The sequence below is a fragment of the Enoplosus armatus genome, chromosome 4 (assembly GCF_043641665.1).
Source record: "Enoplosus armatus isolate fEnoArm2 chromosome 4, fEnoArm2.hap1, whole genome shotgun sequence".
In the NCBI taxonomy this organism is placed as follows: domain Eukaryota; kingdom Metazoa; phylum Chordata; class Actinopteri; order Centrarchiformes; family Enoplosidae; genus Enoplosus; species Enoplosus armatus.
Genome location: NC_092183.1, coordinates 12,302,072 through 12,317,165, shown reverse-complemented (window position 1 = coordinate 12,317,165; position 15,094 = coordinate 12,302,072). Strand labels below are relative to the sequence as shown.

Below are 15,094 nucleotides of genomic sequence, written 5' to 3'. Positions count from 1 at the left end.
GGTTTTGGCACATGATGCATGGATCAACAAACCTCAGTCTAAGTCAAAGTTCTCAGCTTCGGCTTGATTAATGGTTTTAACATTGGCTACATCAGGTGGTCATAGTCGTCTTCAGTTGGGCCCATGTGTCATTAGTGAAAAGAAGAGTTAGATTTGTTTGCATTTAAAAAATGACGGATTGATACTCACCTTTCTGAACTGTTACCCCAATCCCATGAGAAGAAGGTTTTGGAAATCCTGCGTAACTAATGCAATACAGATGATTTCCTTTTGCATTTGAAATGAAGTGATATAAGTTATTTCCCGCTGTTTCAGGATTTTAAGCTTTTATACGCAAGCAAGTCAAATTACAGTAATCTTTGTGGATGGCTGCTCATTACCATGGTTGTATTGTACTATAATTGGAGGTAATATGTTGTTAATATTAGCTTACTTATTTGTTTTGTTTTGATAATTCACTGTTTACCATATGTGTGCAAAGAACAGAATAGCTTTGCATGAGAGTCCCCAGTGTGTCACCCAATATATAAAAATATAATCATGTGGACTTACATGAACCTATTCTAACCTCAACATACCAGCTATGTGCATTGTGGTCTCGAGAAATTATACACTAGTGCTCTCTAGTGGCTGCTGGGATACTTAAGAAATATGAGACTACAGTGTGTCATTTGCACAAGCTACATCCATATAGTGATACTATTGACAATATCAACTATTGCAAACACTGGGACATTATGCATGAACAGACAGTTCTTTCACGCCTGGGGACAACAGGAAAAAATTACTAAAAGAATAAAATAATAAAAGAGACAAGACAAGACATCGGTCTGCCAAACAGAGACCATAATCATTAGTGTGTGTGTTTGCATGTGTGTCCAGAAACAAAGAAAGAAAGAAAAAAAAAGATATAGGGAGACAGAGAGAGAGAGTCACGGGAGGAGGGAGAATGGGAGGGGGAAAGGACAGGACAGGTGTGCTTAAAAAAAGACTCCCAGCAAGTCTGGCCAGTGTTTGAACGTACGTGAACAACAAGATAATGGAGCTGAACAGAAAAGAGAAGAAGAGTCAAAAAAGGGGAAAAGACAACAAGGCCTTTGAGCCAGAGGTAAGCTAAATATTTGAAAACAGTGTAGACTTGTTTCTCAAGCTATTCTTGAATAAGTTTTAAAGGATTGGAAACATTTCAGAAGCCCTGCAGTCTGTTACAACAGCACACTAAAGGTAATTTAATGGGGGGAAAGCCGGCTCTCTGCTGATCTTTACTGAATCTGACTGTTTGCTTGGCTAATTAAGCAAATTTCAGGCTACCAACTTTATACTGAGAGATTTTTATGACTGAAATAGTTTTGGGAATTACAACAATTAGTTTTTCTAAAAATGGTTAAAACGCAGTGTCTCTCAGCTGCACAAGGTGTTTGTATGGTACGGTTTGGTGTTCTGTTGTTGTCTCAGGAGGATAAGTAGGCTGTTTTAGATCTTCAATCCGACACACACCTGTACTTGCAGAGACACAGACAGCTCTCCTTCATGTCACCAGTTTGCATTAAGGCTCTGAGTAAATATGTGTCACTGTGCAAGCAACCATGTGTAAGCTTGTTCTTAGTATTATTTATCCTCAAGCCATGTGTATCTGTGTGTGTGACAGGAACAGGATCAAATACACATTGATGCGGACAGCGCTTGTGAAGTTGCAGACGATGCACACAAAAAAACAGACCAACGGAACAAAAGGTTGTGTTTTTGCCAGTTTCTTCTACATCACCAGCATTTCTCTTGTCCCTCTGATGTAACATTTAGGTCCTCTGTCCTTATCTTTCTCCCTTTTGTGTGCCTAGCTTGCTAGAGAACAAAATGGAGGCATTCCAGGGATACTTGGCAGAGCACAAAGACCAGATCCGCCTGATTATACACCTGGTTTTAGCAGCAGGTAAAGTATCTTTGTTATCATCTTTTAAAGTGTAACTCGGGACCCTAAATGGGTTGCAGGTCTCTGTCTGAGGGCTTCCACTAACAATGAGTCTGAGTATTAGAGTGAAACTTATTTCTTACATTTGCAGCATGAAAGAGTCTCTCATTAATGTTGAGGTTTTATCAGCCTGTTTCCACTGTTCCGTACAAATGATTTTCTTTGTTTGGTACTTTTGATTTTTCAGTCACATAGGATTAAATTTCCACATCTACGTATACTGAAAAATCAATTTCCAGTCTTTCAGTCTGCATGAAGGCTGTTTTTTGGACCTACATGGAGCATATTGACATGAGCATGTCTGTATGTGTGCGCATGTGTGTGTGTGTGTGTGTGTGTGTGTGTGTGTGTGTGTAGAACAGACAGAGAAAAATAGAGAGAGAACATTTTTTTCTATTTAGGGCGATTTACTTCACAATTTGATAAGATTGTTAATGGAAAAATCAAGCCATGGCTCATAAGAACGCATGTGGAATATGTGTATGAGTGACGTGGTACTGTCCAGACTACACCGACACAAGAGTGTGCACACACACTCAAACACACAATTACTTCTGAATGCATTTTCTATCTCCTAGAGCAATTCTAAGAAAACAATTAGTGGTATTGTGATACTGTATTGATCCAAAGATAATAACAGAAAATACTGCAGAGTATGACTTATACAACTTGTTGTTGTGTTGCTCTTAAGTCTGTCTAATAATTACCCTTTTGTCCTTTTCAGTAATTATTTTAGAGATATGTCTGGTTTTCAAAAAACGTTACTTCATGTTACTTCATAGATTAATTTATTCTAAGAATTAAATCAAACAACATATCTACAGTTCCCACTGTTCTGCAATTTTACTCAACATAACACATCCCATCAAAACTAATGTTTTGGCATAAACCTGCATATCCAAAAGAAGTTCTGTTGATTTTCAGTATTTGTGATGACTCATAGTTGATTTTGCAGTTGAGTTTCATCCTACCAACTTTTAGACCTCTCAATATGAAATTGTTTTGGATTGCTCAACTGCTAACCCCGTACCTTCTGGGTAATCCTATAAATACTACATATGAATTGCATCATTCTCAGGCTAATATAATATGCTGTTCATGAAAATAGTATAAACCGCAATGAAAATCGTGCAGAAGAGTTGTATTCCTGTTTCAATTCAGTTCAGTTGAATTCAGTATTTGTAAGTCATTTAAGTTAATTTGATCATTAGAAACAAAAAATAACAGGATGAAGGAGTTTGAAATGTGAAACAATCATTTTAACTGTTCACAAAATGTCAGATAGATTTATGGATGAAAAATGAAACTGTTTTATTTGTTTTACATTTTCAAAGCGCCATCATCAGTATGTGGTGGAGAACTTGTATAGAGTCACTGATAAGTCAGATTTGTCTTTTGAGGTTTAGTTTTCAGCTGTGTGGTTCTCTGTGTACATTTTTTTAACTGGAGGATTTAAAGCAGTAAATTAATGAAACGATTAGAAGTATTTAAATAAAAGAGGTGTAAAACGATGGCAGCACAGTGGAATATCTAATTCATATCAATGCTAAATTTGTTTCAGGTTTCGTTGCCATAGTGATAGCGGCATGTGTCCTGAACTTCCGCCGGGCTGTCGTGCTGCTGGTCATCACCCTGGTAACCGTATTCTTCCTGGTCTGGGATTGGATGATGGAACGCTATGGCGACCGGGTGTGGGAGGAGCTCTATCCTATCAGAGACCTTCTCAGCAGAAACTGGTTTTGGATCAGATGGTGAGAAATGAGACCTCGTTCAAATCTTGTTTCAGTTTTCCTACTCTGGTGTGCATCTTCCTTATCAAAGGAAGGAGGGAGGCTTACTGGTCTTTTCACCGTAATGACACTGGTAAAATGATCTACCAAGCCACTGTAGAGTTAGGGTACTAAAAATCCTTATTAGTAGCTGTAACTAATGTACTGAATATAATGTGCTAGATAGTTCAGATTGAGGGTTTCTCTGTCTCCTGGCAACAACAATGTCCTCGGACTGAGGAAATTCATGAGCACTGGATTCAAACAGGGCAGGATAAAGGAAACAAGAGCAGTTGATGGCAAAGTGTAAGAAGAACTGCTGTGTGCTACAGTGCACATAAAGTAAGGTAATTGCTCTAGCTCAAGGGCACTTTAGTGGCAGTTACCTCAGTAGAAAGGTGAAGCAGAGACACACTATAGACTCTGGCAAATGTTATAACAAGAATGTAACAGATGTAAGCCATGGGGTTCTTTCTTTGGCTTGATCTGTTGTTGTTTTATATTTTTGATCGGTATATGTATTTTCTATACTTTCATTCTTATTTATTTTTTTATAAATATGTTTGTTGTTTTATACTGCTTTTATGTCTTTGCCTATGGATTGTCGCTGCGACCTACATAGTTAATGTCTGTCAGCAAACCAAATTACCTTTGGGATAAAAAAAAATTTGAAGTTTAATTTGCATAAGCAAGAAAAAGTATTTTAAAGCAGCTATCAATAAATTTATATTAATATAGGCTTTTATGGCTAATTATATGTGAAAGGGGTCAGTGGTAATGATGAACCCAGAGAGAATTATCACCTGACAAATATTTGTATCTTTCAGCTCATTGTTTTCATTTTTCAGCCGGCAACTTTTGGTTCGCTCTCACCGCTCTCACAGCGTCATTTTCAGCCACATCGGCAAAACACTCTGTATAAGATATTCTGTATGCTACTTGCCCAGTGCCAAACTGTAGACAAAGTTAGCAACTAGCTGGTGAACAAATTTGAGCATTTGGCAATTAAAGAGCCAGACATTTCCCTCAGGAGCTGGTGGAGACCAAAACCAGAGAGAGAATATCTGACTTAGATTTGTCTGGTGGCCAAAAAATCCATGTCTGCTGGATGTGTAAATAGATATTTGTTTCCTAACACATTCACCATATCAAGGTGATTATATGTCAGTATTGTGTTTACGGCTTGTATCTGTTGCCTCCAAGTGACCAAAAAATCAGTCCATGAAGGTTAAAGTATGAATGAGAGTAAAAGAAAGGGTTAAGTAAAAGAAAGGGGTAAATGTCTTTGGGACTCTGTCTCTTTGTAGCCCTTTGGGGGTTTTATTGCTCTCCTTATAAATCGCTCACTTCCAACTAAACACAACTTTATAAACACTGGTTGATATGAATGGTCTAATCTCCTTGACTCAAGAGTTAATACAGGAAAAGCCTGCAAAAGCTGCTATAAGTCATCTGCTAACTGGCATCATCTTAAAATTGTTGTTGACTGAGTAACTATCTACACAGTCTAATCCTCTCCTAATCAATGCACCAGTTAAATGGAAAAGTTTTCTTATGAAAGAGAGGGAATACTCTCTTTGTCCTCTTGTAACTTCTTTGCAACATACTTGCCTGCTTTTTGCCAATGTGTGAGACGTCACAGATGTAGAGACTGTCTGTCTCTGTCCATCTCTCTGCCTTCCTCCACCTCCCTCCCTCTCTCTCTGTCTCTCTCTCTCCAGGATAATATACGTGTTACTGCTGGTGGCCGTGGTGTGCTGGCTGGCACTGGACACAGCCCAGCGAGGGACCAGACAGCTTGTGTCTTTCTTTGGTTTGCTGCTCTTAATCTTCTTAATGCTGCTCTTCTCCAAACACCAATTCAGGGTAAGAGATGCAGACACACACACACACAGAGTCCGACAAATGAATTTTTGATCACATATGTACGTATTGTGTGTTGCAGTGGTCTTGGCAAACTTTGCTATGCGGGATTGGGCTACAGTTTGTCTTTGGTCTGCTGATCCTCAGGACCACATTCGGCTTAGGTGCACTGCAATGGCTTGGAAAACAAGCAGAGGTACATACAGACGTACGCACACACAAACACAAACATACAGTATATGTTTTCAGTTGTTTGTCCTTCTTTTGTTTACTTGTTTACTTGTTTACTTGTTTCGTCTTCCTTGTTTCCTTTGTTTCTTTCCTTGATTCTTTGTTTCTTTTTGTTTCCATTCCTTCTTTCCTTCTTTTGTTTCCTTGATTCCTTGTTTCGTTTCCTTATTTCCTTTTTTCCATGTGTCATTTTGTTTTCTCCAACTCTGCCAGCATAAAAGCATTTGTTAAATTTTGGGATTTGGGAGAGCAGATGATTGGAGGTTTATATGTTACATGGAAGAGATACAATAAACTGTATCAAAATGTTCTGTTTCTGTTGCTAACAATTCAAAATCTCCTCCATACAGACTTTTATGTCATTCACAGATGTTGGGTCTAAGTTTGTGTTTGGTGCCAGTTACACAGACCACTTATTTGTCTTCAAGGTATGACACACACCAGTATGATGCACACACTCATACACACACATGAATGAGGCAGCAGTACAATGATAACAGTGACAAGAATAAAAACACTGACATTAGTACCCAGTCATGATTGGGTTTCTGGACTATCAAGGTTGTGTTTTGGCATGTAAACATCATAACCTGGTATCAGAAACCTGGATAAGTTTATCAAGCTACAGTAGTAGTAGTTGTAGTTGTAGCAAAAAATATGATCATTGAAAATGTAATGATTATCGACTCGCCAAAATGAAAGTGAAAGTCTGAAAAACTGGAAACAACTTACCAGGAAGTATACATGCAAAAAAGGAGCCCCCACATACACAATGTAACCAGGATAGAGACTCAAAATCAGGACACTAACGTGCATGTACATACTCAAGTATACTAAGGATGATGATGATGGTGATGATGACTGTGATTGTGGACTCTCTCCAGGTGATGCCTATATTGGTTTTTTTAAGCGCTGTCATCTCCATCCTCTACTACATTGGCTTCATGCCCTGGCTCATTTGCAAGGTGAGGAAGTGCATGGGCAGAGAAATATCTGAAGCCAAATCAATTATTTCAAACCGTTTATTTTTAAAGCACCTTTCATATAAGAAATACAGTTTCAGGAATACAAGACAAACAATGATTGCTCAAAGAAATTGGAAATTCGCATTATGACACAATGAGGATTGTTTTTTCTATTTTGTTTTGTCTTTTTTTATATTATAATTTTCTACAGTTCAGTTATTTTCCCCAGATTGGATTCATAATGCAGGTTACCATGGGGACATCTCCCGCAGAATCGATGGCTGCAGCTGGAAACATATTCTTGGGACAGGTAAACAACTGTTTAAATAATTTAATTAATCCATAAATCCACTAGTTCCAAATGAACCCAGCCTTTGTCCTTATCTCCCTCTTTCAGACAGACTCACCTCTCTTGATTCGTCCATACATCAGTGAGCTAACTCGCTCTGAGATCCATGCTGTGATGACAGGAGGTTTTGCCAGCATCTCTGGTACCATTTTGGGAGCCTTTATCTCCTTTGGGGTGAGGAGGCAGATGCAGGGGAAGGTGTGGGCGGGGGGTGGGGGGCACTGTGGTTATCACTATTAATTCTATAGTTAAAAGAATGGATTTTAACAAATATCAAAGAATTAAGTTGTTTAAAATGATCAAGATTCCCTCTTTTAATAACCATTTCAGTGCCAGGTTGGGAATGCCAGTGATTTACCTGTTCAGTGTGAGTTCCTAAACCAACCCACAATTACCTTTGTGACAACCAAAGCACAACTTGAAGCAGGAACACATTTATAAGATGCCAAAGTTATAGGAATAACAACTAGGACGATATAGAAGACAACCACTCTAGGAACACTATTTAAAATATAACCTGAACATTTTTCAATCCTGGTCAAAGGACTTGAGGGGGTTATTTAGTGTCAACTTCAAAACTTAACAAGCTCTTGATTGACCTTGACACATACCTGAAAGTGCACATAGGAGTTTCACAGCTCTGTCAGGACGTAAATGATTAACCACTAAATTTATGTGGCTCTCTTTTGAGATTGAGGCAGCACACTTGTTAACAGCATCAGTGATGTCCGCTCCAGCCTCCCTGGCCATCGCCAAGATGTTCTGGCCTGAAACAGAGACCCCACGTATAACAGCCAGTCATGACTTCAAAATGGACCATGGGTAGGAGAGGACAGAATAAATACACATACACACACAAAACAAACTGTGTCAGAAATGTTGAAGGTCATCTGTTTTATTTAAGCATCTGTTATCCTTCCTTGAATACCATTCATCTTTTGATCAATCCCTAAATCTGTTCATTCATCCCTCTACATCTTAATCCTCTCCTCCTATCTGCCCTTGGTTATATCTGAGAGCTTGTATACCTTATTACTATTACAGTTCAGAGTGATTACAAAGCTTACCAAAAATAACTCAATGAATTGACATCATGCTCGAACAAACCGGTCTTCATTACAAATGTTATGCTATAGATCATGGAGACAGCAGCTTTTTTATCTCCACAGAAGTTCTAATATTGTAAGACACAAAGAATTTATATTTATGGATAATATCTCTCATCAGTGATCAGGCAAACACACTGAGAAAACAACTGTGGCTTTCACTGCTTTTGTGGTCACACAGTGTGATGGTGTCACAATTGTGTAAAATAGTTTTTGATAAAATAGAACATTGTACATAAACTTAAAATGCACTTCAAGTTAAGTTATTTTTACGAACAGAAATAACTGCTATTGCTTATTATATTTTGCAAGCAATACATAAAGTGAATTGTAGGTGTTCATATGCACATCACATGTAGGTAACGGCTGCACGCTGACTCCAAACCGCAAATTTATTTCACATTTCAATCGGTCAAACTGTTTAAAAATGTGTAAAAACATGACCTGACAAAGATCTGAGCAGGACCCAAATATTGTCTATTTAAATCCAGGTCTCCAACAACCTACGTTGAACATGATGATCTACAGAACTACAGCACCAACCACATTATTTCAAATGTCATCAACACCAGTATGCTGATACCGCTCTGTTATTTTGATAAGATGCTGTTCAGGGGATTGATTAATATATAAACATTCAAATGTTGCCTGTGTCCCTTAGAGAGAGTAAGAACGTGTTGGAGGCGGCATCCCAAGGTGCATCTTGTGCTGTGGGCTTAGTGGCCAACATTATTGTCAACCTCATTGCCTTCCTGGCACTGTTGGCCTTTTTTGATGCCGCTCTCTCCTGGCTGGGCGGGATGTTGGACTGTCCGCAGCTCAGCTTCTCGGTGATGGCCATGACCTGACACTCAAACACTTGCACATCAACTTTCTAACATGTACTTACTGTAAATATATTCAAACATCGACCCATATACAGTATATGTACTCACACTTCCATTGCTTCTTCCTGTCTCTCCTACAGCTTATCTGCTCTTATGTGTTCATGCCTCTCTCCTTCATGCTGGGTGTTTCCTGGGAGGACAGTTTCATTGTTGCTGAGCTGATTGGCGTAAAGACATTTATCAATGAGTTTGTGGCCTATCAGAAGTTGTCAGAGTTGATTAAGAGGCGGAAAGCAGGAGGGCCAGAATATGTGGACAACATAAAGCAGTACATTTCTGTGAGTCTCATGCATCATATCTATATCGTCATCATATCATATTCATTCTTGTTTTTGTTCAAATTGTCAGTCATTTTTATTTATTTATTTATCTATTTTAACAGTTTTAGCACAAATGTGTAGAAGACTAATTGGTTCAATAAGTGAGCATCATTTAGTGGTAACCATCAGTCATTGCTGGGTCAGTGGGAGATATAAACCATTGTGGAACGGCGCTTAAGTTCAATATTATAATTGTTTTTCTATTGTCTTTACATTCAAATTTAAATATTAGCTTAGAGATCCATTAAAGGTAGTTTGTGGCATTTTGGAGCACTAATAGCACTATGGAGCAATGCTGTTAAGATCAGGTCTCATTTTGTTGGTTCTTGTGTACATACATTCGTACACATGTACTCGCATGTAAATGCGTGTGACCCAAATCAATTTCCTGCCCATGATTTGACAGTGTTCCACTGATCTACAAGTGGCTGTGAGAAACAAGTAAACGTGGATGTAAACAATGCATGTTTCAAACTTGGTAAAAAACACTAAACAGAAACTTTCGAAACTTCAAAAGATGTATTTTCCCACTCTCTCCTGGTGGTATGTTACCACGCAGTTGTTTTTATAATTTACTTGAAGAAGTTTTGGGATATCCATCCCAAAAATATGTAGTGATCCAAGCATATTGTATGCAGGCCTCAAAGTCGAAGTCTGTTGGGATAATTTTTTCTCTTCATTCGGTTTCCTCCTTCAGGTCCACTCTGAAACCATTGCAACCTACGCTTTGTGTGGATTTTCCAACTTTGCTTCCCTGGGGATGTCGGTTGGAGCGCTGTGTGAGTGCCACCTCAAGGCTGAGCAGCAACACCAACAGACAAACAGGAAAATTAAGGAACAGAAAGTTGCTGGCTGGTGTTGTATGCTGCAACATTTTAGTTGTGAAAAGTATCCCTGATTGAGTAAACATTATTTAAATTCAGCACGTAATTGTCCCAAATGTAAAAAACAAAAAGGGCTTGAAACAAAGCACATAGCACTAGATACATTCCCTGCCACTCTGTAGAAATGTTCAGGATGAAAACTCAAAGTTGTTTTTTTTGGCTGTCAGGAGTGGGAGGAAGTGGTGAGGAATCCATCTGTTACATTTAAGCAAGTTACAGTGTGTGGGCTAAATGAAAAGTTGAGTCTGTTTCATTTTGCCTGTGGCTGCCTTATATCCTGGGAAACAAAAGGAAACTCAGATATCCGGCCCTGATACTCAAACTCACAAAACATCAGCAAATTTCCAAACCTTAATGAATGCACTCATAACAACTGTCAACATATCACATATCAGATGTCAAGTTTGAATGTGCGTGGTTTTGCATATGTCAAAAGCAGGATTGGCACTGAAAAAGACTTTGTATGCTTAACAAAAGCCTCCCCGGATGATTCAAAACCAAAACCAAAACCAAAGAAATGTGAAACGAGGGATCAAGAACTGCAAAGTAACTATGAAAGAAAAAGACTCCAGTGTGGCAATTTTGGCTACATGAAATAAATACACTTATTTACAGATTAGATTATTCAGTTACAAGTTCAACATTCATCATTTTCAATGCCCTTGACACGTGGAATGAATAGGCCGTCCTCAATAAATGCCCTTTGAAAGGAAATCTCTTTGTAGCACAAAAAATCCACAAGAATTAACTCTTAAAAGGGCTGAAATAACTGTGGAAAATGTTGATTATACAGTTGCAAGCAAAAGAAAATGCCAAACAAAAAGTAGCCCGTTGATACAATGTTGTGGTGGTTTCTCTTGTTGCTGTTTGTTGTCTGAATATTGTTGTTGTGTACGTGTTGCTGTTAAAGTTGTGTTTGCATGTTTCCAGCGGCCATGGCTCCAGATAGACGGACTGACATCTCCAGTTGTGGCCTCAGATCTCTGATTGCAGGCAGCGTCTCCTGTTTTATGACAGCTTGTATTGCAGGTGCCTCTTTACTCTTCTTTGCCTCTATCTGTCATTTATCCACATAGTGTATGTACAAGTTAGGCCTCACTCAAACAGTGGGTTTCTCATCCTGATTGCACCTTGCAGAAACATAAAATTAAATGGTCATTTATAGCCAGTTTATAACATTATTTTATATATATACATTTAATATCTAATGTAGGTCTGACACCAATATCCATGGACGTATTTTGAGACAATGGGCCTCTGGGCTCAGCTATGTACAGTAAAAGGCCCCTTACCCTCCTACATAGGAGCAGGACAATGCGTCTGTATTGTCAGTAGTGGTTTTGCGTAACTTTGTAATCATTTTGGGTCACTTGGTAGTCGTTTTGTGTCTCTTTCAGGGACATTTTGCAGGTTATCCAGAACTCTCAACTGCTGCTGTTGGTTCAAAAGCAGCAACTGAATTTCATTCAGAAAAAAATATTTCCTTATAATTTACATATTATTAAATAATGAAATAATAAGGGCCTCATTCTTTGAAACTGAGAGATAACTACTGCATTTTAAGTGAGATTCTCAGATAACACTTTAAATCACAATATTTAGAGCAGGTTAATATGAATATTCACACCCATAAGTCATATTAATAATACAGCTTTGATTAGCAGTTAGGTCCTGACTTGTTCTTTACTCATTCGTTGGTAACTACTCAGGATTTTGTGACTATTGTGAAGTGTTACCATATAAATATATAAGAAAATATTCAATGACTCCTCATACATTTTGCGATGCGTGCAATATGTTGTCATTTTACTTCAATAACGTATTACAAAATATACTGACCATATATAGTCATGGCCATATATATTTTTAAATTATTACAGTAATGTATACAGTACATAAAAATGTATAGATTTTAAAATGTGATTTTTGTTTCCAATTTTACTACTTCTATAATATACATTTCTATATTTCAAGTGTGAATAACTGCAACATATATGTTAAAGGTAAATTACACTTCTACATAATACACTAATTCTAATTTCTATGTCTGTTAGCTCTATTTCATATCTAAATACATGCTGAGATGATTGTGAGAGCAATGCTCTCAATGATCCAAGTAATGAAAAGGATGTATAAGTTGTGTATTAGATGTACACAATAAATATCCCGTCGCTCAACTGTTTTTAGGATTTTTATGATGACGTTGCACTGTGGATTTTCTAGGTATGCTGTACATCCATGACCTTCAGTGCCCACATCTCCTGAACACAGGGTTCAGCAATACCAGTGTAACCAGCAGCTCACAACTGGTCACCTGCTGCACACAACTATACAACAGGTGTGTGTATATGTCTGTACCTGTGTGTAACAAGTTGATGTTTGTACCCTTCTTGTGTTTGTATGTTTGGAAAAACTGTTTCCCAGTTATCATATGTTTGCTGTTCTGTTGTGTATTTACTCAGCATCATTCAACCAGCTGCAGGGATATTTCTTGATATCTCTGTGCAGCTATAAATACATCACGGACACAGCTTTTTAGAATTAACACAACTGATGGAGAAGAGAGATACTATGATTCAGTGTGTGTTTTATTTGCAGTGTGACTGTGTACGAGTCGTGGAACGTGACGACAGGAGAAGGATTCAGTCAGAGCAGTCTGCAGCACTGCTGCACACTCACACCTCCCACACACTTCAACTGCAGCTTGGTGCTTTGAATCACTGAATGATTTTTTTTTATCTTTAATGTATGCTGCATTTTCAATAAAGTTGTACTAAAAAAAAAATTATTATGTCTCATTTATGGAAAATATGTGTATCACCAGTGAGAAAAACAAAAAGCACAGTGATCAGACACATCAACAAATGAATAAATAAATCATAAATGGAAAATATAAAGGAACACAGTACAAGGGAGGCAGTGAAATAAGGCGAAGGATAAAAAAGTAATATGAAAAAAAAGAGCCAGTCTCAAATGTAATCTAAGTACCTGAACTCAATAAACTGTTCCTGGTCCATCTGTGATAATGAGCTGAGCATTATTAATTTTTTCTCAGTTGAATGCCCTAAGAAGGTGGTAGATTTCCTTTAAAGAAGCTCTAACTTCTTATCTGCCGGAAATGGGCACAAGGGAAAGACAGGTTAACATGAATGTTTTAAGACTTGAATTATTATTTTTTTATTTGTGAAAAGACATTCACATCAATTGAAGTCTGTGCAGCGTGGATTGTCTGCACCATGGATATACAAAATTATAATTTATTTATATCTAAATTAATTCTATAGTGTACCCCACTGACCTGAATGTATGTATTTATGTATGTGTGTGTATCAAACAAATGCATATATATGCAGGCATGTACATGTGTTTGTAAATATACGTATGCAGGTATATTGTACATGAAAAAGCATGAATGTATATGTGTACATATGATACATATAGTATGGCAACTGTATGTATTTCGTTTATCTGTATGTTTCTCATGTGAGACATGCACACGTAGGACATTTTCTGTAATTATACGTCTGCACAAAGGGCTCGGATAATCACACACAAAACTCATTTCCATGTGCGGTTGACACAAACTAACATCTCATTTGACCATCCAGTCAGTAACTGAGAAGTGACAACTCTTACTCATTCAGTTCTCAGCAGTTTTTTTTTTACAATGGTGGAAAGTAACTAAGTACATTCACTCAAGTACTGTACTATTGTACTTTACTTGAGTACACAATGCAAAGTTTTAACATCACATGGTACAAAAGCTGCTTCAGAATAATTCCCAAGACAAAAAGAGAAAACCAGCAAAATATCAGTCACTACATATTTGATAGCCTTGCCTGAAAGTACAAGCAGTGTATTACTTAGCCACTGGATGTCACTGGTGTCTTCTTTTTCCCATTCGGCAATACACACCAGAGAGCATGTCGGATTCATCGGGCCACCATGGACCAGTCAGTCAAACTGGCTTGACTGGCAGGCCGATTGTCCAAGGAACTGGCTCATTAATATTGACAGAAATTATATACTCAAACCACCCACCGGACAGAGAGAAGGGTATCAAGGGTGTGCACTTTCAACATCTGCATGTGTGAGACAAGATTGCAGTCACAGAGATGGGAAATAACAGTCTCTTCATTAAATCCGCCACAAGCTAAAGGTCAGATGGCTGCCTTCTCGACGGGCAGGAGGTGCGTTCACATGTGTGAATTTCACACACCCACAGAGAGGGAACATTAGACTCAGCCATCAGACGCTGTCACATAGGACATTTTTAGGCTCTGTGTTACCACGTGTTCCCCATAGAATAAAAAAAAAAAAATCACAGTGAGCTCATTTTCATTTTCATGTTTGTCATCAACATGAAGAAAAAGAAAGAAAGAAATGTTTTTGGAGCTGTTAGGTCAGGAGGGAAAAGCAAACATCATGTCTGGGAATGTTGAGGAGTCAGGATGACTTGAGCGTCTCTCCATGTGTGTGAGGAGAGCAACTAAAAAAGTTTAGACTGGGATTTTTCTGCTACAACATAACACAGTGACAACATTATAACAACATAATAAGAAAATGATGTGTGAAAATTTGCCTTGATAATACGCATTTGCTCTTGCACATTTCGCCCGATGAAGCTGGACTGTGTTTACTGTAAAGAAATACTGGTGACAGATGTTCTGTTTTTATTTGTGTCTGGAAGGCAGGAGAAAACCATCTGTCTGGCCAACACTGACACATTTACAAAGATTTGTTTTTATTAG

At 38.0% G+C, this 15,094-nt stretch overlaps 1 protein-coding gene across 1 annotated transcript; it reads left to right on the top strand.

Annotated features, from left to right (window-relative positions):
* Window positions 1-1,018: 1,018 nt before the first annotated feature.
* On the top strand, window positions 1,019-13,059 carry LOC139283783 (solute carrier family 28 member 3-like; the record flags this gene model as incomplete). Its single annotated transcript, XM_070903821.1, has 17 exons — window positions 1,019-1,108; window positions 1,649-1,734; window positions 1,839-1,930; window positions 3,531-3,720; window positions 5,460-5,604; window positions 5,684-5,797; window positions 6,183-6,260; window positions 6,717-6,797; window positions 7,027-7,107; window positions 7,195-7,320; window positions 7,838-7,968; window positions 8,914-9,082; window positions 9,220-9,417; window positions 10,157-10,238; window positions 11,274-11,372; window positions 12,567-12,681; window positions 12,942-13,059. Coding segments are annotated over 17 exons (1,995 nt in total), but the record flags the coding sequence as incomplete, so codon positions are not given.
* Window positions 13,060-15,094: the final 2,035 nt, after the last annotated feature.